Below are 25540 nucleotides of genomic sequence, written 5' to 3'. Positions count from 1 at the left end.
CACCTCGTGAGCTGGAAATCTTAACTCATATAGGCATCTAGAACACTTAAGACCGCGGCAACAGAAGCTTCATCTCTAAGTATCAGAGACAGGTCATCTGCGTACGCAAAAAGCGGAAGAGCTGTAGAGCCAGGTAGCTCGAGCATGCGCGAAGGAAGTAAAGTTGCAAGAGACTCCAAAAGTGGACTAAAGACCATGGCATTGAGAACAGGGGACAAAGGACAACCCTGCCACACACCGGACTTTATCGCAAAACTGGCGGACAGAGCCCCATTTAGCCCAATAGTAGCTGAAGCTCCGGAGTACAGAGTTCTGATCCAGCCAATAACCGTAACAGGGAAACCAAAAGCGTGCAGGACCTGGTACATGTACCCGTGGTGCACCCTGTTGAAAGCCTTCTCTTGGTCAAAAGATGCCAAAACTGCGGTTTGAATGCGACTATGAGCCCAATAAAGGGCATCACGCAAGCTGCAGGGACCGTCCGGGGACAGCGCAGACCTGCCAAGGAGGAATGACAAGGCCCAGAACGGGAGAAATTCGCTGCAATATCACGTTTTGTATTGCCAACTGTATGATGGGACAAGCGTAAGCTTGCCCACGTCACGGTTCAAAAATAGTACTGCCCTCGCCCTAAAAACGAAGAGCAGGCATGCACTACATTGTCTCCCTCCACGGCGATCATTAGAACGCCGATCTGAAGGGAGACGGCCGTTTCGAGCTTCTTGGCCCTTATCGGCACAGCGCTAGAAATAATCTTATAGTCAGTATTCAGTAGAGACACGGGCTTGTGCTACGAGACACGAGAACGCCAGAGCGACATTGCATTACCAACTTTCATTCACCAAAATGTCGCAGTAAGCCACAGCAGGCGTAACAACTTTGTTATCGTTCAATGTAGACGGTGTGTTGGGTACCATGCTACTTCTTTTGTTGTGAACGCTGTATTCAAGAAAGCAATCACCGTATCTACATAGGCTGTTGCGACCGGCCACCATTTTGGGCTGTCACGACTGGACACCGTTTTCGGCAACCCTTCGTTGCCCTTCGTTTTGGGCGAAGGAACAATTGTTCCTTCGCCCAAAACCTATACAACCGTTGGGCGCCATTGCCAAATAGCTCTCATTCTTGCTCTGACCATGTCACTGTAAATAAACTAGTACAGTTGTTCCTTCCCGTGTTGATGCCTCGGTTCGCTACCAAGCCGCCCAAGTCGCAACAACGCATACGCGGTGCATGAAATTTACGGGATGCTAGCCCAAGACGATTCCCGGAGATTCCCGGGAGATCGAGATTTTGGCTGGGCACTAACATAAAACATTTTAGGCAAGAGAGCATTGATCATAGTCTGTCAATGTCTGAAAGCCAGCCAAGACTATACACTGTAGCGAAACAGGCTCTTGTACGGGTTGAACAATAATAAGGGCTGTGGCGATTGCAAGGTGGTGGAAATTTACAAAGACGAGAGGGATGGAAAAGACTGAACAGTTTCTGGTTGGATAGCAAAAGGAATAGGACACGGAGTAATACCAGTTAAAGACATATTCTATTTATGGGGTACGACAAACAGACGCGACTGTGCACTTTGTAGTCGCACAGAAACGGTAAAATATTAAAACATGAAATTGTTTAGTGTACAGTGCTCGCATACCTGTGACTATGTTTCAAAAAATATTCTGGAGGAAGTAGTCTAAATTTTGAACAAGCTGCGGGGATCCATATTGTTTTTTTTTTGTTTTTTTTTTTTTTTTTTTACCAAACAACCAATCAATCAGGTAGTTAGGAAGCAGCAAAGATTCTATCTATTGGTGGCCGCAGAAATTGTCTATCAAGTTTGGCTTAATAGGTGTAGAGTTGTTCATGGGGGTGACTGTTGGAGCGAGGAGAAATTCAGAAATATCATCAGCTATTATGTGCGCACGAAGCTTGGAAGGGAAAGGTTACGGATGGGGCTACAAAATTTCTCGAAACAGTGGCATTGCAAATGCTTTAGGGTTGTGGACGGAATTACCAAATTCCACTTCAGTGAGCAAGTATGAGTGGAAGTGTGCTTCTCCAGCATTTTAAAGCTTTCTAAAGGAGGGAATTGGTGAGATTTGCAAGGTGGATTAAATGTGAAGCACAGCGGTGTTGGCACTCCTCGAGGGTATATACGATGGGGTGCTGCATGCTTCAGTGCGATAGCGATTTGGCGATGTTTTAAAACTCGTCTCAGTCGTTGATTCCGGAATTGCAGTAGGCAAGATACGGTACACGAGGGGGCTAGACGGTTAGGGAAAGTTTAGGAAGATGCGTACACAATCTTCTGTGGCTCATCTCATAGAGTTAACAATGAAAAAAAAAAGATTTTTCTAGTCTTCCATTATAGTGTCAATACAAGTATTGCGCTCGTCCCATCCTACAGATGGCTATAGAATACATCTGTGGTAAACGAGCCCACCGTTGGTAACACAAGAAGCGCCTAGGATTCCCTACTTGATGACAATACACATGGCTGATGTGTATCATGGTGCTGATGTATACAATTTAGTGACTTTCAGTTCATTTAGAATTTCAGAACTTAGATGAGAATTATAATTTAAAATTAGATATAGAATATACATGACTTGAAAACCCGAAACGAGGTAGAGGACGATAACAGAAACACACAAACACGGTCTGAGACCGTGTTTGTGTTTGTTATCGTCCCCAACCTCGTCTCGGGTTTTCAAGTCATGGATCGTCACCACCAGGTCGCTTGCTACCTAACTTTCCTTTCGTTATAGAATATATTTTTTAGGGTAGAATTTTAGAATTTAGACGGTAATTATAATTTAGAATTAGATATAGAATATAATTTTTGGAGAAGAATTTTAGAATTTAGTCACTACGTACGGGGTGGTGGGGTACAGGGTACATCACCAGGAACAGGGTTTCCCGCTGAGCGACGCTAGCGTGGAGGAGCCTCTAGGCAAAGATGGTGATGCTGATGAAAGGGCTCGCCGTTGTCGGCCTCACGGAGGTGGGCAACGTCACGACTGACGCCCTGGGGGAATGTGCGTCCTGGGCCGACTTCTAAGGGAACTTATGCCGACATATGTCTGAAAGCGCCTGAGGAAAAACCCCAGACAGCACTCGACGTGACATGGCCAGCACGCTAACCACTGAGCCACGGGGGCTGATCTCTAGGCAAAGATGGAGTGGGCTGGTAACACAAAAGAAAACGAACCGCGTCAACCAGTCACATCAGGGCATGCTTTTCCCGTTGACCTATCGGTTACGGGAACCCTCAAAAGCGGAGCTTTTCGGTCGAATCCGAATTGCTTTTAATTTTACCGCAGAGTATTATTTTTTGTAAGACCCGAGGTCCTAATTACAACGTCCAAGGAAGGATTTGTAGGTGCCAGATGACTTCGCTGAAAGGATCGGTATTTCTGCAACTTACTTCCCGCTCCCTAGAAAAGACATTAGAGCACCAAAGGAAAACAAAATAGCCATCTGCCTAAAGAGCATCCGGTTCGTCACTGTCACCCATCCAGTAAACTCAATGGGCAGCATTTTCGCGGCACCATAAACGCGGGTGGCAAAAAAAATGACGAGATTCTCTTTGAATCCAGTCCATCAACGGCGGTAATATTAACGATGGTGCGTCTGTCTGTCCTTCTATGCACGACACCACTAACACACGCTGCCCACAAATGAACCAATAATTCGATAAGGCCCCGCAACACAATAACGCGGGATAAACCGTATATATTCCCTTCGGCAGCATCTCTCGGCGAAGAAATCATCCCTGGCAATAAAAGAAAGCAAAAAGCATAACGGAATCTCGTCATCAGTCCCCGCACGGCAGCATCAACACCGCCTACAAAGAACCCACCGCACGAAACAAAACTAAAAACGAAGCAAAGAAACAGTCAGGCACCCTAATGTCCGCTATACATTTCATCCAGTCTGTGGGAACATTCCCCATGCATCCGTCTCAAAAGAAACGCCATTACCACCACCCGACCAATCATGACTGGCCGTCCCAATTACATTAGGGACCCCCTCGGCCAATCATTAACCTCCGACCGATCGCCACCGAGCGGACACCCTGCGAAACAAATGGGTCGCGAAAATCCTCCCATCTAGCCGGAGAACGAAACTCGAAACCACCGCCGGTTGTCACAGATAACACCCCTTAAGCGTTCTTTTCTTTCTCGCCTTATCGGCCAGCCATTGGATATGTCTCTGGATGACACGTCGCGCCCCCTGTCCATCGTAGTGTGAAAATGGTGGTCGTAGAACATGCGCCCCCTATTATGACCAAAGGTCGAGGGGGGACGATGTCCATGGGAATGTTGTGACTGTGCGTCACCCCGCTGAGATTCCACAATCAGCGAAATTGGGCAGTTTCGATGCCATCTCGTTTTCGACTCCCTCAGTAAAACGGGACGGACGCACAAGCTTTGTATCTGCGAATGTGTTCATCAACAATATGCTGCCACCCGTGAGGGCCAGGGACGGTAGTCCTCCACACATAATTGAGGCCCGGAAGTGTTCGAGAGAAGCGGGGACATGAAATATACTACAGTACGTTTATATCCGCAATTGGTAACACAAGTGAATCGTTATATATATATATTTTTTTTTTCTTTTTTTTCATGTTTGCTCGTTCGCCAAACGGTGGCGCCCCTGAAAACCGTACTGAGCGACTGGACCTGGAGAAGCGACAGTTACAGTCCCAGAATGCGAGCCATGTGTGACAACCGATAATGAATAAGTCACACTGATTACATACCCTCGGCATTCCACGGTTTTTATTGTTTTATTTTATTATTGTTGTTGCTGTTGTAGTGCATGCAATTGCCTTGCGTACGCAAGGAAATAGCGTGTTTACACTGCGCACTCGACACTAGACGTAAAGCCACTTCCTGAACATGCGGAGTGTGCACCCGCTATTTCCTTGTGTACGCTAAGCGAAAGCGTACAGTACAACTGAAAGTGTTATCAGAGAGTATTAATACTGAATTTTAGTGGCATCGTACACTATCGCATTTCCGCACGTAAGGAATACCGTTGGTGGTTCTGCGCACTGCGCGAAGCCCTCTTTATGTTTTGCGCGTGCGCAAAAACACACGCGAAACATGCCTGTGAACACACTATTTAATTGCCTACGCACGGCGATTGCGTACGCTACAGCTAAACTTCTCCGCTGTCTGTAGACCATCTCAAAATCGCCCCTTAACTCCTAACCCATACAAGTCCTTATTTGCCTTTCTACCACAAACTATCCCCGTACAACTGTACACATTCGGTCAACTCACAACAGAACAAATAGGACTGCACGCCCCTCAAACTCGAAGGTAATGCTACGAACAAACAAACAGAAAACACTCTCACAGAAAACGGCGCAACCCCTCCGTTCCCTCTCTCCTCCACAAGCCACACATAACTCTTCCCCTGGAGGTGCCGGAACTCCTAAAATGCCCTTAATGTTTATTTCATTAATACCTGCAATCTCTCACGTGCCTTCCCCGCTGCTTGGATGCTTTTCACTGTTCCGTCCTCACCTCCAAGACTAATGACGGCGATCAGATAGAACCACCCCTGGATAGCTTCACCTCTTTCCCCTAGCGATATTATCCCAAAGGACGCCACTGACAAAGGAAGATGTTTTTTTTTTTTTTTTTCGACGTTCCCCGGGATGCAAATGAGCCGCCGCGGGGCACAAAGCCGTCCCAATTAGGTTAAGAGAGGTGCACACAGAGGGCATTGCGGCGGATTACCAGACTATTCGCCGCGCCGCAAGTACGCCATCTATATTAGGGGAAGAAAAGGGCGTTAAAGGGGTTGAAAGAGGTTGCCAAAGTGACTCGGAAGTAAGGGAGGGGGGTAGGCGACGTAAGCATTTCTCTCCTGGTGATCGTTGCGGAATGCCAGGCTTTCGATGAAGTATTATGTCGGTTCTGAAAAGGTGGGGGGTCACGTTGATGTAGACGTGACTAGCGGATGCTGCAACGCCAATCGTGCCAACACGGTGTGGAGGGGCCAGGTGATCGTCCGCTCGTCACAACGTCCCATAAAAGTACCGTCAGGGGCAGATCTAGGATTTTTCTGAAAGGGGGGGGAGGGTCCAGACTTGGCGAGCATGGTAGGTACAAGACCTTCAATTCAATTCAATTCATTTTACATCACTCAGAAGAGTGGCGGAACCCAGGACAAAAAGCTGCACAGTGCAGCTTGACCTAGGTCAATTAAACACTAGGTATAGACAAAAACTGAGGAGGGGGTCATGACATCCTGACCCCCCCCCCTCAAAATCCGCCCCTGAGCACCGTACAGACCTCCCTGTGGACAACGACGTCCAGGACGGTATTATTTTGCGAGTGGCCTAGTCCAGCCCATTGGGCTATTAGCTAATCTTCCACTATAGCCAGAAATAAAGATTGAATTTAATTTTATTGAATTAAATTCAATACTCAAAGTATTTCCGGCATGTGGCCACTAGTACATATCAAAACGACGACGGTCTATCCTCAACAAGCAATACAAGTAAACATCGTACTCTGTATGTATCACCGCGAATTTTTCGTCCTGAGTTCAATATAATGACTGCATATTTGTCACCATGGTTGCAGCGTCCTTCGTCAAAGGACAAATAGCTGACATCTGCAATAACATGTCCCGCTCGATATCGCAAAGAGCATTACAAATTTAATATCGTAACTTCAATTAAGGGAAGGCAGCCCCTATCATATTTCATTTTCCTGCTCAACAACAATCTACAGAGGAGGCATTTTAAAAAAGGCGTTCAAAGCTTCCAAAGGCCTCCAAAACGTACGTCCTAAATTTACGACGCACGGTTGTCCAAATATTTACGACGTTCGAGCATCATCCCCCGTAACATCCCTCGATGAAGATATTCCAAGTAACAACCAAAGATAGAAAATCACGTGTCCATAAATCTCAACAGATCCACTGCACTTTTAACTTAGCAAAGTTTAAATATACAGAACCGTTCAAGACGTGCGCCGTGGAATTAGGAGGAACTACGCGCCCATTCTAAACGGAATCCCTTTTCGACAGCGTTTTCCAATAAATAAGGGAAACCCCGCACTCCGCCCATCGCCTCACTGAGCGGAGAAACAAAACGCGATACGGGCGATCTACACATCTCACCGCTATCCTCTTTTATTAGTCCACGTCCGAACGAAGACATTTTAGACAGAACATCTTGTTCCACACGCTAGCCCCACGAACGCGAACAAAAATCCCTCCCCCTCTTCGTGCGCTGCCGACCCCCTCGACGAGAAGCGGCCACAAAAGCTTTCAGCGCTTCTCGTAACTTCTGTCCTCCGCTGTCGTAACATACATCACCTTCTATGTTCTTTCCAAGCTTGCAGCTGTCGAATTTTCCCATATACTCCCTCAAAAACTGAGACGAAAACAAAAACAGAAAAGAAAAAAAAAACATTGCGCAACGTCTACTCTCTGACGTCTTCGCAAACTGCATACAAAAATCTCACCCGCATCCAGACGGGAAAGCAGACGACGCGGTGAAAGAGCGCGCGCTCCGCCGCCAACTCCCGCAGCGCTGCCGTCGCGAGTGAGGTTGGCGCAAGCACCCCACGCAAGGAAAGAGGGGATACTGTAGCGTTCGTTAAGCGTCCATTGTGACCCGTATGTATATCGGAAAGAGGATTGCACGATCAACTTAACGACCAATTCCGAAGAGGAGCCATTTCCGCGGCGTCTTTGCGTCTTATTATGAGAGCGCGGGACCCGTGGGGTTGATAAGGACGTCCCGCGGGGGCAGCCAAACGCGGAGGCAGCCATTTATTTCCGCTCTCCTTTTCTGGCATCTTTTATCGTCTGCTCCGCGTGTGAGCGGTCGTTTCCGGGCCAAACGTCCGTTCTGCGTCTTGTGAATAGTTAAGGGAGAGGCCGTATTTCACCGCCAGGAGGCCACGACACACGATTACAGCGCCGTCCCCGTCTTGCACTTGGGCCACCTCCCGAATAAAATCGGTTATCGGTCGGTGTCATTCGTGTCGCCTGACACATCGAAGGTTGTTTCTTGCCTCATCGAACGCTCATGGCAACAGACGAGGGCTGCCAACAGGAAGAGAACTTCCTCTCTCCTCAGGGAGATGGGAAAAGTGCTGATGAAGCATCGCCTCCTGCAATTAGTCGCCTGAGAAACTGACGGAAGTTCTCCCTCGTTAATTGTAGTTTTGCCGATGAACGAAGTTGGCAACAAAGGGGAGGATAAACACAAAACTAGCGCGCTGCATTTGGCTACAGGAACAACGGCTAGGGAGACGGCTCAAACAATCATTAGGAGCGGAACCAAGTTTTGGGGAAAACTTTCTGGGGGAAAATTCTATTTTTGTAGGGATTAAACGCGGGAAATTACGCAATCTTAGGTAAAAGTGGAACACTGCGCCAGTCTCGTTCACTTTAAAGCGTGCTTGACCATGACAGCGGTGTGCTTGGTGGCGAAGCTCGACGCGAAACGGTCTAATGGCCTAATCTTCCGTTGTCGCGTTGCAATAAAAGTAAAAGTTCCTTAATCTTCGGGAATATGCATATGAAGGGGGCTACCGTTACTGGTTCATTGGAGACTTCGCTCTTTGTGTTCACGGGGTGTTATTCGGCTCAACAAATTAAAAATGAAGAATCCAAATCCGCTATTGTTCTACTCTGTCTAAATTATGCGCACTTGTTCGCAGCCGGTTTGTACCAAGCCGGGAACAGACTACATGTTCGCAGCGTCTGCCAATACAAAATGACAGTTTAATGTATGCTGATTGCTGAGTGAATTTTGAATTGTTAACTTCGCTCGTAAAACACAAACAAGGGTAAAAAGAGCAATCAGAAGCCTGGTCGCGCAGTTACTCGAGTCACGTACATTTTACTTAACCCGAGGACACGCTCTTAAACCACCGACAAGTTCACTCCACCGCAGCCAGAACCACCGAACTGTATTTCCACTCACGTATATCTCTCCCCAAGCTTCATCAAACTCAGCCCCCACATATAAAGCTGACGACGTACCCCATCAACATCTCATCAGCTATCCACGTCGTCGGGAGGCCCCTGCAACTACATAAAGCTTACCTCCGTCCCGGACGCCCCACCTGCGCAAACAATAGCGTTACTTTTCGCGTGACCCCCATGACTGTTCACCCTCCATTGCACCACGTGCATCACGCGCGAACCACACGGATACTGCGCAACAATAGCGGGACCATCCTCCCTGCTGCGTTATTACCCACCTCCATTCTCGTCTGCGCAGTTCGCTACCACGCTATCGCTCGCACCTGTGCAACGGGTCAGTGGTCAAGCGGTCAACACAATGGACGCCTCGAAAGCCCACGCTGTAATTTGTTCGTGCAAAACCAATAAAGCGCGATCCAATAAATAACCGCCGCATCCCCTCGTGTGAGGCGCGCACGTCGATATCGGCACTTTGTTCGGATAGATAGCTGTTTTATTTATCGCGCATTACCAATAAGGGTCTCCCCGTTGTGTAAGAGGACGGGGGGTTCAAAATACGCTGCAAATTACGGTAATCGCCCGGGTGCCAATGATTACTGCAATTCGTCACAGGGCGGATGTCCTCCTGCTATGTGGATAAAAAGAGAGGAGCTTATCCCGGTTTTTGTGCTGTCGGCACGGGCATCTATTTTTGAGTGCCGTGGTTATTGCCGCTGCCCGTGGAATGCCTTGTGAACACGTCGGAAACCGCACCAGAAAGAAACAACGTGATTCCCGTTTATCGAAATGGCTCTGGAAAATTATTTTAAAATATCGCACTTTTGCATTAAAGGTCAAGGGGCACTCCCAAATGGAAAAACAATCCACTTTCACTTACTTACAAACAATAACTTTCCTTTCGTTTGCAAAAAGAAAAGTTCACTTCAAATTACGTTACACGCTACGTTGATCTCGTACTTGTTATCATAATCCAGAACTTCGGAGCTACAGTCGAAATTATACCGGACTCTTTCTTGCTTCGGCACTGAGCGCTGGACGTCGTTTCAGCTCGTGCCACGCCATGGAGCAGTCCCGGCGAAAAACATAGTGCGCGTTGCGAAGTGGGCTGGCGTCGCTGTCCGAAGGACGTGAAAATAAATGTTGTCAGTGGAACATTCGCGAGAACTGCTGTGGGCTACAATTCAGTGAATCGGTATTGAAAAATGAAGCAGTGCGCATCAAGCCGCGCATATACGGAACAGTACGATCGGACCCGTTCCAAATCCACACGGCCACGATAGGTAAGCGCGCGCTTCTCCTGCTGTACGTCTCATTGGATGCCGCCAATCTTTGCCTCCTGGTGATCCCATTCGTTGCAGCCAAAGACGGCTCTATTTTCATTGCCGGTTTCTTCTAAAATTTATTAAAACACCCTGTCCTCTATAGAGTATAACGTGGTTTTGTACAAACTAAAATTATTCTGCACAGACAATGGTAGGAAGGTAAGCCTTTCATGAGCGAATGGGTTGTGGCGAACTCATTGGGCAGAAAATGACATTCAGACAAATGACATTAAAACTGTCCGTGTAGCACCGTATGACTGACATTAAAGCTCATCTTTTGTATCCGTGCGTCGTGTGTTTTTAGTCTTTTAGTTTTAGTTGTTTTTTGTGCCTTTAATCTTTTAGGTTGGCTACCACAGGTAGCTGGGCTCTAACTTTGTTTCATAATTGACTATGTCTAAGGTCGAAGTGTCGTGTCCCTCGCATACCTCACGGCCCAACCTGAGTCAGCGCCCACACTGCGTGCATGCGTGATTGCTGACGCGTGCACAAAAATCCACACATACCATACGCATCAGAAGTGTGATCGCTGACCTTTGATTACTCACCTCCAGCATCAAATGGACACCTCCATACCTATCTCCCCTAACATCGACGAAAAAGAAAAAAAGTCACGTGAGAGGACCCCCCCCCCCCCCCCACGACGTGACGTCACGCCTGTGCAATCTCGCGGCAGGGCAGTCCGTATCCGACGCGCCTGGCTGCGCGCGAGCGAAAATTAGACGCACCGATTGACGCGGGCCCGCATGCAGCAGCCTAACATCGGGGACAATCAGCCACATTCGGACGGGTAATAGCTATATCAGTCGCAAACAGTTGACGTAATGAATGGGAAGAGATCTACGTGTCCTCTAGGAAGAATGAAGTGAGGAACGGAGGTGGAAATTAAAGGATGACGACGCGTAATCAATTTCTCTCTCTTTTGTTCGCCTTCTGTTCTCTGTAATAGTGGGAGGGGAAAGGCAGGAAAATTGGAACATCTGTTATTGTGGCCGCGCAATTGTGGGCTCACAAATGCGTGGCGAATCGTTTCTAAATTAAATCAAATACCGCGTAATATACGGGCGTATAACTTTCCCCCTTAATAGCTGCCTCAATTATAAAATGCACCTTTCAACTGCGCATCATAAAAAGAAAAAAAAAGAAAAGAAAGCGCGACAGATGCCCGACGCCAAAGCAGATGCGCCAACGGAAAGGAAAGGATATAGGCAGATCACCAGCTGTGACGCGTGCCGAGGTGTCATATGAGTTAGAGTCACGCCATCACTGGTTATTCCCTGACGTATCGATAGCTACCGAAGGGTCGGGCATGCAACGAACGCTGCCGCGCTCTTTGGGCGGCACCTGGGACAGGAACCGCTAATTGAACGTCCCCGACGTTCAATTAAATGTTCGAAGGATTAAGCCCAATATTGCACCGAGACCAAGTCGTCTTCGCGTACGTAGCATATTCATACCCAGGGGCTTAGCGAGAAGGGGGGGGGGGGGGAGGTGTAGGAGGCTTCAGGTTCCCCCAAAATGTAGTCGATCAGGTGTGCGTGGCGCCATTTCTTCACAGTCGGCTTAGGGGAAACCGCTAAGGTACTCAGCAGATCAGATCACCACTGGGTAAAGATCACCTCGCGATCACTATGTTAATGTGCATTATGCGCGGTGACATTGATCGCCTTTCTCTATTTCTTAATATATATATGTGTGTGTGTGTGTGTGTAATTTGATCGTGCACTCCCAGCCGAGGACAGCTGTTTCGCTCTACTTGGAGCTCTTCTGCCCGGCGCAGGGAAGTGACACGATCTTGGGTCGGCGCTGACACTGACACTCTCAACGCCTTCCCTGCGCCGTGCAGAAGAGCTCCAAGTAGAGCGAAACAGCTGTCCTCGGCTGGAAGTGCACTATCAAATTACCTACATATGCTCAACGTGCACTACAGAGCTTCGGCTATTTTCCATGATGAAAATGAAAAAATATGAAAATGTGTATATCTTCCAGTCAGATGGACAAAAGAGCTAAAAGTTACTGCCCTTACTTTGTCATTGCAATACGAAGCGGGAGATGTCTAAATTGAGTCAAGTACGGTGAACGCAAGTGATAAAGAGATAAAAACACAGAAACTACTGTGTTTATTACCGTACAAGCTTTCATACAATGGACTGCATTTAATCAGGTACGTGATCATTGCAAGGAGTGCAATGGCAAGGAGGATTGCATTTAAAAAAAGAAAAAAGAAAGAAAGATACGGAGGGCAAATATTGATATCCGAATTTGGCACATTTCTTCGAATCAACGAAGAGAACACTCATCTTCAGTGTAGTGCCCCATCCTTCGGACGCAGTTCCCCAATTAACTGAGCAAGCGCGCTGGGTACAATATTGCGCTTCTGCTTCATGCTTCGTGTACGATTGCAGCTTAACGAAGTGCGACATCTTAAGAGCGTATCATATGCGCCCGCTTAATGAACCGCCCTTCTACTTAATCCCGGATTAATCTCCCATCGGTGGGATTAATGGCGGCGAACAGACCCGGATTATGCGAACTGTGCAAACTCGCTTTCCTTGTGAGAGTAACGGGTTTTATTGCGCGCCGCCAATTTTAAATCCTCGAGGTTAATAGGAGGAAAAGGAATAACGGTACGAATTAACGGTACGCATTAGTACTGCGAGGATTCGCTTCATTCCTAGTTATAGTAGTGTAAAACAAAAACTGAAAAGGATAGTTCGCCATTAATTTTGAAGCGTATATATCCCATTTGCTGTACTGTGTTCCTTACAATGTGGACGTTAGGCGTGCTACGTAATTCTCTCGTAAATACGTACCCTGCTCAAAAGAACATTGCAGAAACTCACGAGAGCTTCACTATTGTTCACAAAACGAAAGGCTGACGCGCTGTTTCATGTTGTACAGAGCTACTGAAAGTAAATTACTAAACATTTCTTCTACACTGAAAAAAAAAAAAAGGAAGAAGAAGAATAAAAAGGAAACCACTGTGGTACGGGAGAGCTAGTGACATTGGCCAATGGTCATTGTTTCTGGCGTTTCTTTTTTGTTTTTTTTGTTTTCTTTTGTTTTTTTTACCTACACGATTCCCTCAAGGAGAATTGAACCAAACTGCGATTTACGAATGGTTCTTCAGTGTGAATTAACACGTGAATTAACTCCCAATGAGCATATTTCGTTCGTTTTCGCTTCATTACAAATGTGGTAGTACTTTATGTTTGAAGACCCCTTATATGTGAAACTCGTCCCGTTATGAACATATTTTGACTTACCGGACGCTATTTGGAGACGCTACTGTGATATCTTGAGGCATCGTTGAATCGGCTAAAAAACGAGGGTGAGAATTAGAAGAGCTAGGACCACAAGCAAAAGTGGAATGTAAACTGACGCGGAACGAAAACAGAGCACGATTCCTTATTGGCCGCCTGTAAAGAGCACTTCACTGCGCCACAGATAAGTACGGCGGTGAAAACATCTATCTATACCCTCGACAGTTGAGACGGCTCAAATTCATCAAGTGCTTGTTTAGGAAAGCGCTCAACTCGCGCACGCCAGCTTAATGAATCGCTTCACGCTAGATGGGTAATGACTCCCCGCACCGTCTTATAGCCGTACACACGCCGGAGTCCTAAACCCTCATTAAATGGAAGAGTCGCTCGCACTAAATCAACCATCTATCCCTTTCTAGTGGACTTTAATTAACGCGCCACCCAGTTGCACAAACACAAACCGAATTAAAACCCGCCACGCTCGTGATAATTTATGCCACCCTTGGTCCACAAAAACGCGACGTCAGAGTGGAGTGTCCGAGGGCGTGCGACACTTCATAACTCATCGTCCCTTTTTCAAACGATCCTTCTCGAAGAAGAACGAATTAGGCAAATGAGCAACCGACTGAATCACGCGCAGTTCCAAAACAAGACCGATTGTCCGCTAGGAGAGAAAATAAAACGAGACGCCTTGCGAAAGCACACTCGCGCCATCTACCGTGCGCTACCGACAACCCTTTCGAGCGCGGGCGAAACGGGATGTGGAAATCGTTTATCAATCCGACATCGGGGACTCTTCCTCCCTCTCTCACTTATCTATACCCATCGAGCGATAAAACACACACATACAACCACATTCGGAAGCTTTGAAGCGTTCATAATTAATTGATGCACTGCGGGGACAGAAAAAGGGGATACTCTAGCTGTGCGGATCACAAAAATGATGTTAATTAGGAGGATACCCGCCTCCGCTCACCCCCTCTCGCCACTAAATTTGCATGCAACTCCCGTTCTGGAATTTTCGAGAAAGTAAAGACCGCCACTTTTTTTATTATTATCACTGCGACTCACAAAAATGAACGGCTTCAAACAGCTCCCATGAGGTAAACTCGTCTGCTTTTTTTGTATTTTATTTTTTTAGTTCCGAGATGGGCTTTTCCTTTCTGCTCCGCGTCTGCTTCAAATCCAGTGCCATTTCAACCCACGAAAGGTTGTAATGGTCCCGTTATATAACCCGTGCCTATCTATGAGTGTATATCGCGCGTGCAGGAAGGGATTTGAGGATGTATGGGTGGGGATGGGGAAACGGTCGTCTGCAAATGCGAGTGCACTGTTTGCGACCGGGGCGCCTCTTCCGTACGGCTCTAGTCATCCTAGCTGTCGTCGTTTCTCAAAAGAGAAATTTGTCACCGGGGAGCGCAAATGAATATTAAAGAAAGAAAGCGGAAATAGAATGCGAAAGTGGGAAAAATTCATTAAGGGTAAAAGTTTTAGAAGATATCGCAGCTATACGCTTTGGGAATGCGTAATGCCGCTTAAAACTTATTCTAGAGCATCAAAGACAAAACTAGAAAGAGGTCGTACTTTCAAAAATACCCATACATGGGAGATAAATATCGCGATAACCCTGAGTGTGCGCGGTCGTACATATATCAATTTTCATATCCAATAACCAGTCAAGTAATCAAAAAATATGTACATTAAAACACACTTGTACAATCAAATCCATTACCAATTGGTGAGGCTACGTCTTCAGCATGACCGATCGCCCTTGCAGTGAAACCCGCAAGTGGGCTTCACCTGATATTAAGGTATGATAAGGAGAAACCGCCTTTACAGGGTACGCGCGTTTCTCACACGCACATCCACACAAACGCGCTTTATCGAAAATGATGACAAATAACAGATGCACAGACACAGAGAGACACTAAATGTTTGCATCTGCACATCAATTAGTGTGCTTTTCTCTCCCAGCACGAGTTTAGTTCTCGCCAACTTTGATAGCTAAGCCTAACAACTTTCTCCAGACATCAAAACTTATTTGTAAGTGTGTCTCTCGTTGTCAGAACCTAGAACTTTGTCGCTCTGGATATAAACACACATCTACGTGACAGAAAGTTCTGATTACCTTCATGGTTGCAGTAAATGCAAAGTTGCGTTTGTGCCCCACAGCATACGGTTTCCAAAAAGGCGCCGACTGACGCGGTGCTCACCAGTGGCGAGAGGACTGCATTGCGAGGAAAAAATAGTTCCACGAAAAGATGCACCCAACTGATTTATATTGCACAATCCGACAACGTAGTTTAACTCTATGCTTCGCTTCGAGTGGCTGTAAGAAAATGCTCACAATAAAGGAATTATGTGACCCTGAACCATGTTCGCTTGTGGACTGATACATCTAGAGCGTAATATAGCCCTCGTAAAACCCGGTCGTCTGCAAAGAAAATGTCGGGCACATTATTTAATGAAAATATGAGAAAGTGAATTGAGTCGCGATGAAAGCCTACAAAAGGCTTTTCAGCCCTGAGGGTCAAAAAGAAACAAATAAATAAAACCACAAAGGTAAAATTACTTCATGTAAACACCTACTCACTCGCCACATATAGGTATGTTTAAGTAGAGCAATAATGTGGGCTAGTGTAAGAAACAAAGCTATTAATAAATAATTTCGCACGTTTCTTTCTTGTCCTTCATGTGTTCTATCATAATTTGTAGGTCCTTTCTTTTTTTCATTTCGCGTCTGGCACATTAGTGTATAATTTTAACAACCACAACCAAATTCTGAAATGTGTCATCTGCATATACATTCAATGCATGCAATATTATGCAACTTTTCAGTGCTGCTAAATGATCCAAGTTATGTAGAATTAAATTGAGTCATCCTTTTTTTATTCCAGCAGAAACACAGAACGCCGGGCAACGATATCGTGCACGACTGCTTCGTGGACTTCGTGACAATGTTTGTGTGGTCAGTGTTGACGTGGTGGAGAAGTTCCCCGTAGAACTTCAAAATACACAGAGACTCACGGTGAACAAGTTATGGTTACGTACAAAACGGAGCAGAGTCAAGGCAGCGACACCAAAGGCCACCAAAGCAGCTGCACGCAGGCTGTCCTATCGCACATGTGAGGAAGACTGCAGCGGCACGAACACCGGTTACAAAGACTGCCCAAACAATGACTGCTCACTGTACATAGTGCTCAAAGTGCCGTACATGTGTGGATATTTTATTTTCTTATTCCAGCATATTCAACTAGTCATACGAGACAATTTAATGTGAAACATAAGATTTTGTATAAACAGATTTTTCATACATTGCTGTACAGTTCGGTCAAATGTAGCAATAAATTATGCAACATGTACATTGCTCTTTCGTTTATTTTGAGAACGAATCAACAGGTGCTACGCAACAATGGCTTAACTAGTATATGTTATCAGGAATGTGGCAAATATTATTTTGAAGATGAAGTAACATAACTGTCGGCAGCCCACGAATCCCAATAAATTATGAGGCTAGCAGGCAGAATGAAACAGGATCAACAGGAAGACCTCTGGAAGTGCGCCCCTAACGATTTCACCGCCCAACCGTTTCCTGGAGCCCACAGCACTCTTCACCGTTGAAGAGGAAGAAATTCTTCATGGGTAAATCCTTGCAGGATGCCACCTTCAGAAGAAACACAGAAGAGAATTAACGAACAGAGCCACAAATTTTCTTCGGCAGACATGCTGAAGATTACGATGGTACCTTTATAATCTCTTGACCAAGAATTCCACCGAGGACCGCACACGTTGCACCGAGCTCCCCAAAGATGTTACTGGATGAATACACACACAAATGAAACTTTAAGAAACCAGAATGCTTGAGAGAGGGCATAGCTCTTCCTGTCGCAGCAAAATTACGCAGCTGTAAATATTCTGTTCGGCAAGGATACACATGATCACGTACAATCACACCAATGTGAATTCACAAAGTTATGTAACGTATTTAAAGCACTGTGGCAGTTAGATTAAACACTTTTGGTGCCTTAAGTAACATGTGTACTTTAAGGTAAGATGGAAAAACAGTAAGACTTCAATCGTAATTTCAGTCATTAAATTTCTTCACAAAACTAGCCTTACCGTGCTATTTATCTGCCACAACAACAACAGCCTTATTGAGATACGATGAATGGGGAGTTTCATTGCCAGAGGCGATACTCTGTCCCATTGCTGGTGGTGATGCGGGGAATGAAATAATTAGATCTAACGAGATGAGTAATAATTTATCTGCAGAATGTAGAGTGTATTCATGAATTCAAGTATATATAATAATTCTCGTTGCTTACGTCGAGTTTATTGACTTTAGAAATCAGTGCGCAAAACAGATAAAAACAAAAGCGTTTCTCGCATTTTAGATGAACATGAGACGCGGAACAGATGTGCAGAGTGTCCAATGCATTCTCCGGTGCCCAGTTTCGGGTTTCACCGCAAGTGATGACAATGCAAATAAGGGGCAAAAACAGATTTTACCGGGCTTTACCCTAAAGCACTGGGCCCTATGCACACAGGAGAAGTACTACCTTGCTACTGAATGTTTATTGGAAGAACAAAGTCCAAACAAGACAACTCCCCTCCTCATACCCACACGCCACGAAGCAGGTCAGGACCGAGCACTACTGAGGACAACACTTACTCAAACAAATCATCACTTATGCGGGCTTTATCGACGTCGAGGTCGTTTGCCACTTCGTCCCTCATCTCGAGTAGACTTTCCCTGTCCGACGGGGCGGGAGGTGCCTTCGTTTTCTCGTGAAACCGTAACAACACTACGGGAAGTAGTGTTTCCATCAACATTTTTGGCAGTGTCACATGCTCCACCATATGAACACAACTGCTTACCGTGAAGCCAGAGAAACATTGAAGACGTCTTTTTGTCCAGTCCTGTCCCTGATTTACCGGCTTTGACTTGCAGGGCACGTGAAAGAGGCACAAATGTCATTGTCTGCAACATAGCGGCTCCGTTGATGTATCGTGAACATGCAATGGTCATTACAGTGCCATTACACTTGTCTTTTACACAATGCATGCCACACTGAAATACAGTCAAACCTCGATATAACAAAACTCACAGGAAATAAAATTCCTTTCGCTGTAACATATATTTAGTTGTGTCGAGCCTGACGAAATATGGCAGCCAATTGTGACTGTGAATACAGTCACGGATCGATATTTCGCACTCCAAAAATTCTGACTCTCAAATTTTTCGGACAAAACTCTTGGCACCGTCAAACGCCCAACAGAATCAATGTATTTCCGCTTCCAATATATTGGACCGTGTTCTGGATCGACTCCCTGTTTGTTTGTTTTTTCGTGCATATTTCATATTCTGAACATAAATATTTTTTTGGACTTTCGTCTTAAAGGGGTCGCAATAGATTAAAAGTGCTAAAACCCCAGTGTGTGGAGCTAAAATAACATACACAGACACATTGCACTGCACACTGCACTGCGCTGCATAGCGCTTTTAATCATGGTCTACCGAACTGCCCAATTTTTAACCCTCTTTGTTTAGAATAGATGCACTACAGTTAGGGTTGCCACCTTTCGGAGTGAAAAATACCGGCTGAGGGAGAGGAGGTAGAATAGAGGGAAAGGACGAAAGGCTCTTGGTAGAGGGAAAGTGGGTGAGGAACATTGTAGCTGGCTCGACACAACCACCAACAGCGTTGCACAACCACTGCTCTTGTCCCCTCCGAACACAAGACTTAATGAATAACAGTGATAATAATAATAACAACGAATAGTAATAATAATGAATAATTAAGAAAACGACTGGTGACTGCGGAGTTGGCTCTGTGCTCCAGATTTATTCAAGCTGTAGTCGAATGTTGAAGGCAAAACCCCACAAAAGCCCCTATGAAAGGTCTTGAGCCACAAATACCGGCAAAAGGCTGCCGGTATCACCTTCCTACCGGCAATCGACAGAGAGCGCAAATAACCGGCCGTGCTGGTATAATACCGGCCTGGTGGCAACCCTAACTACAGTGCGTTTTGGGACTCAATATTTCGGACTGTGCCACGAAGGAAAGCGCGCCAACCCGGCACATGCGTAAAAGCGCAACGTGCGTGAAGGCAGAGATTAGTAGCGCGTGCGTTGCCTCTCCTCCGCCACTGGAAGGTTCAGGTTCACACGACAGTAGCAGCGACTAAGAAGTTATTGTTGCGCTTCCACCAACCGCAGCAATCGTTACAGCTGTTACTACGCTCATGAAAGTGTATCACAACAAGGCTGCGCTAGCAGAAATTCGCCACGATGCGTTATCCCGTGTCCGCACAGCGAAACAAACACTCCTGTCGACAGTTATTTCAAGCCAGTGTGAGCGCTCAAATAAAGTTTCTTTTAAACATTGCAGATTTACACCTTTGTCTAAAAATTTGGACTGCTCGATAATTCGAACTTACTTTGTGGCTCCTTCAAGTCCGAAAAATTGGTCGGCGACTGTAAAAGTTATTTTGCTGTAATGCAAATTTTGTTGTATAGCATTTCGTTCTAGCGAGGTTTGACTGTAGAAGGTTCCTTCAAATCGAAAGTTATCGTCTGCTGGAGGGAAACCAGGCCAATCCAGAAACTCTTCCCTGCATGAGACCAAACGTGAGCAAGTGGAGAAAAATGCAGGCTGCGGCCCTGGACTCCCACAGGATGCTTAATGGACCCCAACGGAGTCAGCTCCTCCAGTATGAGGATCACCACCAAGAACTTGCAAGCACAAGCCCCACTTGAAGCCGTATCATAATGGGTTAACAACACAGTCAGTGCAGCTACATTTTGTTGCGCCACAGACTGCTTTGAAAATAAAACCTTTTTGTTCATTCATTCAACAACAACTTTATTTAAATGACGATGATGATTTGATGATGCATCACAAGGCATTTCATAGCCTTTGTCAAGAAGTGTATGCCATTGAAGTATGGAATACTGAACATGTGGTGCCAACGATGATTTCCTGCGGTTTATTGACACCATAACATGACGAAAACAGAGCTAAAAAACATAAGACGAAGATGTGGACAGGACAGGTGCTTGACTACCAACTGAAGATTTGTCAGGCAAAAATGCAACACCACAACATAAAAAAAAAGACAAGGAAAAAGAAAAAGCAGTTAGGCACTCACCAACTTGCCCAATTTCTCACCATATCGTATCAGTAGCGTATCAGCTACATTGTATGCTGGCTCTGGGGTATTAATGAACCGCAACCTCGAGCGCAACCTTGTGTGTGGGTTCATACTCTACATCATTTGAAAGCATCATTCAAGAGTAGTTACCTTTTTTACGATTGGAGAAATTTCCTCTGTCATCTTAGGTTTCTTAGCGGCACTAGGTCCCAATGTTTCAGTTTTCTTTGGTGGTGGTGGAAGACGCACCTCCCTATAAAAGAGATTGCGCAATATTGTAGTGCAGTATACACAGTTATAAAACATCACTGGCAATAATTACGGACACTTATGCGTGAAACTTTCCACGACGCACTAAAATGCAAAAAGAAGTTTACTTCAAATTACTACGTTAATTTCGCACTTGTTATCATAATTCAAAACTTTGATTCAGTTACGAACCTACAACCAAGATTATACGGGACTCTTTCTTGCTTCGGCACTAACCAGTGAACGTCGTTTCAGGTCGTGCATCAGTGTTTTTAGTCCATGCTGCACGTGCATGTGGTGCACCATGGTTAGGGAGTGATTTTTTCGGGTTAAATGCCTTTCTCAGATTCGGGGGATAAAAATCAGGCGCTATTTTAAAATCCGTAATTCGGAGAGAAATCAGGCGATAATTGTGCCTTCGGGTGTTATCGGGTGTTTTTGTCTCTTTTTGTCTTTTTTTTTTTTTGCAGGATCATGACCTTCCAGCGGTAATCCCCAAAGGCATAGACTTTGTTGACACACATGGGTGTATTGTTGGGAACATAAGTGACCCATTCTTACATGGGTTACACGTGGCGACCTTTGTTCGTCTTCAGTAGAAACGCCACTTGAAGATTTCACAGCGACTGGAATTCGAGGAGAAATCGGGTTTAACCCGAATTGGTCGGAGGTCAGTTCGGGGGGGAATAACCGGGCGGAATCGGGTTTAACACGAAAAGGTCACTCCCTAACCATGGTGCAGTCCAGGTGAAAAACATAGCACGTTGCAAAGCGGACTGGCGTCGCTGTCCGAAGGACACGAAGATAAATGTTGTCAGTGGATCATTCGCGAGAACTGTTGTGGGATGTAATTCAGTGAATCGGTATAGAAAAATGCAACAGTGTGCATCATGTCACGCATATACGGAACACTAAGATCAGACCCGTTGCAAATCCACACGCACACGATAGGCATGTGCACGCTTCTCCTGCTGTCTCATTGGATGCCGCCAATCTTTGCCTCCTGGGGATCCCATTCGTTGCAGCCAAAGACGGCTATGTTTTCATTGCCGTTTTCTTCTAAACGGTAGCATTGTGTGAACTAATTTTGCTTGAGTTGTACGAAGTGAAGCACGGGCTTTCATTTGAGAGCAAGCTGTTTTTGCATTTTAGTGCCCCTTTCAGGTACGTACAACCACTGAATATCGAAAATAACTGGCATAGCCAGTGCTTTTGGAGTTGCACATTGCAGGTAAGCGCCGCATCAACTAGTTTGCGTGAATCCTACAACGACCTTCCTCTGCATCAATGGGTAGTTGCAATGCACTGTCACTTTCATTTTACACGGCTTAAATTTTTTCACAACCGCATATGCCACTAAGCATAGCCGATTTAGAAACCCACTCATTCGTGCATTTCACAGGTGATACAGCCAGCAGACCGGCATACCTTGAGCTTCATAAGTCACTGTCGTCCACTCTTCGGAAGTAACTTAGTAACAAAGAATCATTTACTGAGCAAAACAACAAGCAACTGCGATTAATAACCCTAGCTGAGATGTGAACTTTCACGTTAAATACCAGCCAGCGACAGGTAGTGAACGAAGGTCCAACTAGTTTCTGAAGTTAGAGAGATTAAGCAAGCAATTCCAAAGTAAGTGCAACTAGACAGAAACTATAGTTAGTTACCTTCTACTTTCGTACACTTCACTCTTGTTATTCATTACTCTTAATAGTTAATTGGTCAGTAAGTGAAAATTTTTAAACAAGTTATTTACCAATACTCCTGTCGTCTACACATGTACTAGTGCTTCAAACATTTTCATGTAACAACAACGTAAAATGACTTTACAGGAAGCAGTATGATGGAAGAGACTGCACATGGAAACATTTTCATTATTAAACACTGAAAATTTGCGTGGTCACAAGCTCTACCATTGCAATTTTAAAGAGCTGAGCTCGTAGATTATCATATTAGATTACTATTACTACTTTATCGGACGAAATCTGCACACACAGGACCAGACAGTAAAAGGAACTGCTGTTGCCTCTGCTTCATATTTCCAAACTTGCTCATCACACCTACAAGCACAGTACTTGTCAGCTGCTGGATTAAGCATCTGGCACCACACGTTTTTCTTCAAAATAAGCACACAGTTTGCTTCCAAGTTCTAAACACCTGTTATGGAGCACTTTGCTTATGCCCACATGCACATGAAATAGAAAAGCTAATCAAGCTTCTTACTGTGTGTATGTGTGCTCAATTAGGTCTGTGAAGAAATAACCGTGGAAACCCCAAACATGGCCACAGAAGAATTTTGCACCAATGTCTCTGCATATCGTGTTGATGCGAACAAGGTTTTCTATGGTAGATGTTTCCGTGCAGCAGACGACATCGAAGTTGCGAAAGTAGTCCTCATCCTTCTCTGCGACTGCACCTTCTTCCGCTATTACTTTTACCATGGGATTGAGGTCCTGGGCGTAGGCTTTGGAACAGTGTGCCCTCTGAAAGATAGATATGGGTACTGATAACTAAGACAAATTGATTAAGAGCAATACACAAAACAACTTCGATTGCAAACAACCTTAAACCTCCTGTTTTTTTTTTTGTTGTTTTTTTAATTCTCTGTTAGTGCCACGAAGCAACTGCGGCTATGAGCGGCGTACAGACGTGGACAGATGGAGAGAGGACAGCAGGAAGGAGTGGGGGACAGGGGGGTTAGTATGCGTCCTGGGCCAACTTCAGGAGGAACTGTGCAGACATTCGTCTGGAAAGCCTTCAGGAAACCCAGGGAAAACCTCAGACACCACAGAGAGTGACAGGATTCGAGCCCGTGTCACCTTCCAGTCTCAGCATGGAAAGCTACCATCTTAACCACTATGCCACGGGACCTGGTTTTAAACCTCTTGTGTACCTTTAACTTATGTGAACTTTTTATTTGAGATTACCACAAAAAGTACAGGGGAATCTTGCAGATTTAGCACGAACGACAGCAGAGTACACAAGATAGTTTTCAACAGTGGCACCTGCATGTTTCAACAATCAGGATAAGTTTCTTTTCCATGCGCTGTTGTACATGGCTTCCTAAGGTTTGGAGCATTGTGTTTTATGAAGCTTTGCTTAGGACCTTCAACAGATACCACAGGGCACATTAAATGCTCAAAGTTCATGTGAAAATTGCTATGTGGTCCAATACATTGTGAAAATTAAGAAAGGAATGTTAGCCTCCAGCGGCTGATACCACACGCAGTCTCACGTGTGTGTGTGTGTGGGGGGGGGTTGTTTGAGTCTTAGCAGAGTAAAGTTGATTACAGTATCTTGTATCTTGATCAGCAGGGTGTCCACCAAATTGCAGCCTTCAAATACCCTGACTTTTCCAGGTGTTCACTGACTATTTCAAGTGAATTCCATAACTAAACCAAAAGGGAATTTGGGCCTGCGGCTACGTTTTGATACCCCAGATCCCTCATAAGACAGCTCATATATTGAGTATTAACGAGGCTGCCCTACTTTTTTGCCTCTGAGCTTGTTGCTGTGGCTTGATTCGCTGTGCGTCGCCACAACACTTGTCTGCGATTTTCCCTGACTTCAGCTACTTTTTGGCAATGTCCCTGACAATACCCTGTCTTTTCAAAGTTCAATCAAAGTTCCCTGACAATTTCCAGTTTTCCAGGTTCATAGACACCCTGATCAAGTATCTTGTCTGCTGCTTTCTTTCAATGTGATAATATGCAACATATTTGTTGCTTCACACTTTACAAACTGAGAGTTCATTTCAAAGCAATAGTGACAGTGATGAAATGGGCTAAGGACATTAGATAGGGATGTGCAGTTCTTAAACCTTCTTAACCTGCAGAAGAACAGCTGAAACCTCAAATTGTCGAGCTGTACAACACTGGAAAAAGTCTAAAGCCTGGTGTACCAGTGTTTTTCTTTTTTTGTTGTTGTTGACAGTATTGAAGGAATGTGGGGCCTTATGCAAGGAAGCCTAATGCATCAATGATTTCTCGTGTGAATGTCAAGATACTGAACTAGTGATGACTGATAGGCTCACATTTTTGCCAATATCATCCCTTTTTATCATGAACTGCGAATAGAAGTCATCTTCGGAGACCTGCAAAGTTCAAACAGAACATGTTTTGAGATATAACACATGCTTTTGATATTAGCACATACTTCCTTGTCATCGAGTAACGTGATTGACTTGATCCCAGCCAGTATCAAGTTCTTTGATACTTCTGCACCGAGACCATTCATCCCAGCGACAAGAACACGAACTGCACGTAACCTGCACAGCAACTCCATAGATTAATCGGTAATCCAGAACAACTTTCACCATCGCTGACCGTACTGTCGGCAATGAACTGTTGGAGTTACTCATTCTTGCCGGCATCTAAGCGCTGAGCTGTCAGAAAGCTCTTTCTCACCTTTTCTGAGATTCCAAACCCCAAAGACGAATCTGCCTGTCGTACAGATCGGCTTCCTCTTCCGACAATTCAGGAACTAGCTTTTCTTCTAACATTTTTTGAATCGCCGCTGAGGACGCACACTTCGAAAGCACAAGCCAACAAAACGCTAACCAACCCCGCCAACTGCCAGGTTCTCGTAGAA

At 45.4% G+C, this 25540-nt stretch overlaps 2 protein-coding genes and 1 long non-coding RNA gene across 3 annotated transcripts in view; 1 reads left to right on the top strand and 2 right to left on the bottom strand.

The window, feature by feature from the left end:
* Nucleotides 1-15752, bottom strand: part of LOC135396996 (uncharacterized) — a 70896-nt gene extending 55144 nt beyond the window's left edge. Inside the window, exons 1-2 of the long non-coding RNA XR_010423569.1 lie at nt 15675-15752; nt 13550-13601 (exon numbers count right to left, since the gene is read on the bottom strand). This is a non-coding gene — a long non-coding RNA (uncharacterized LOC135396996). The remainder of the gene's footprint in view (nt 1-13549; nt 13602-15674) is intronic.
* Nucleotides 1-16910, top strand: part of LOC135396993 (uncharacterized) — a 66000-nt gene extending 49090 nt beyond the window's left edge. Inside the window, exon 3 of the mRNA XM_064628277.1 lies at nt 16444-16910. Within this exon, the coding sequence (XP_064484347.1) occupies nt 16444-16548 (105 nt within the window). The 3' untranslated portion in view covers nt 16549-16910. The remainder of the gene's footprint in view (nt 1-16443) is intronic.
* LOC135396992 (SUMO-activating enzyme subunit 1-like) lies at nt 16753-25539 on the bottom strand. The gene is made up of 9 exons (XM_064628276.1): nt 25357-25539; nt 25106-25217; nt 24984-25043; nt 23174-23433; nt 20852-20954; nt 18425-18527; nt 18219-18351; nt 17292-17361; nt 16753-17210 (listed from the first exon to the last, which is right to left on the bottom strand). Exons 1-9 carry the CDS (start codon nt 25449-25451, stop codon nt 17121-17123), a joined length of 1026 nt encoding a protein of 341 aa, XP_064484346.1. The 5' UTR covers nt 25452-25539; the 3' UTR covers nt 16753-17120.
* Nucleotide 25540: the final 1 nt, after the last annotated feature.

Source organism: Ornithodoros turicata, chromosome 6, assembly GCF_037126465.1.
Source record: "Ornithodoros turicata isolate Travis chromosome 6, ASM3712646v1, whole genome shotgun sequence".
Lineage (NCBI taxonomy): Eukaryota > Metazoa > Arthropoda > Arachnida > Ixodida > Argasidae > Ornithodoros > Ornithodoros turicata.
Note: the sequence above shows the minus strand (reverse complement) of the source record. Positions and strands in the feature narration are given on the sequence as shown.

Bases quoted from the DNA above. Each gene is read 5' to 3' on its own strand.
- LOC135396992 (XM_064628276.1), bottom strand. From the start codon at position 25,451: ATGTTAGAAGAAAAGCTAGTTCCTGAATTGTCGGAAGAGGAAGCCGAT. The intron at 18,352-18,424 runs GTAAGCAGTTGT...TACTTCCCGTAG, and splicing joins AATGTTTCTCTGGCTTCACG to TGTTGTTACGGTTTCACGAG. The intron at 17,211-17,291 runs GTACCATCGTAA...TTTCTTCTGAAG, and splicing joins TTGGTCAAGAGATTATAAAG to GTGGCATCCTGCAAGGATTT.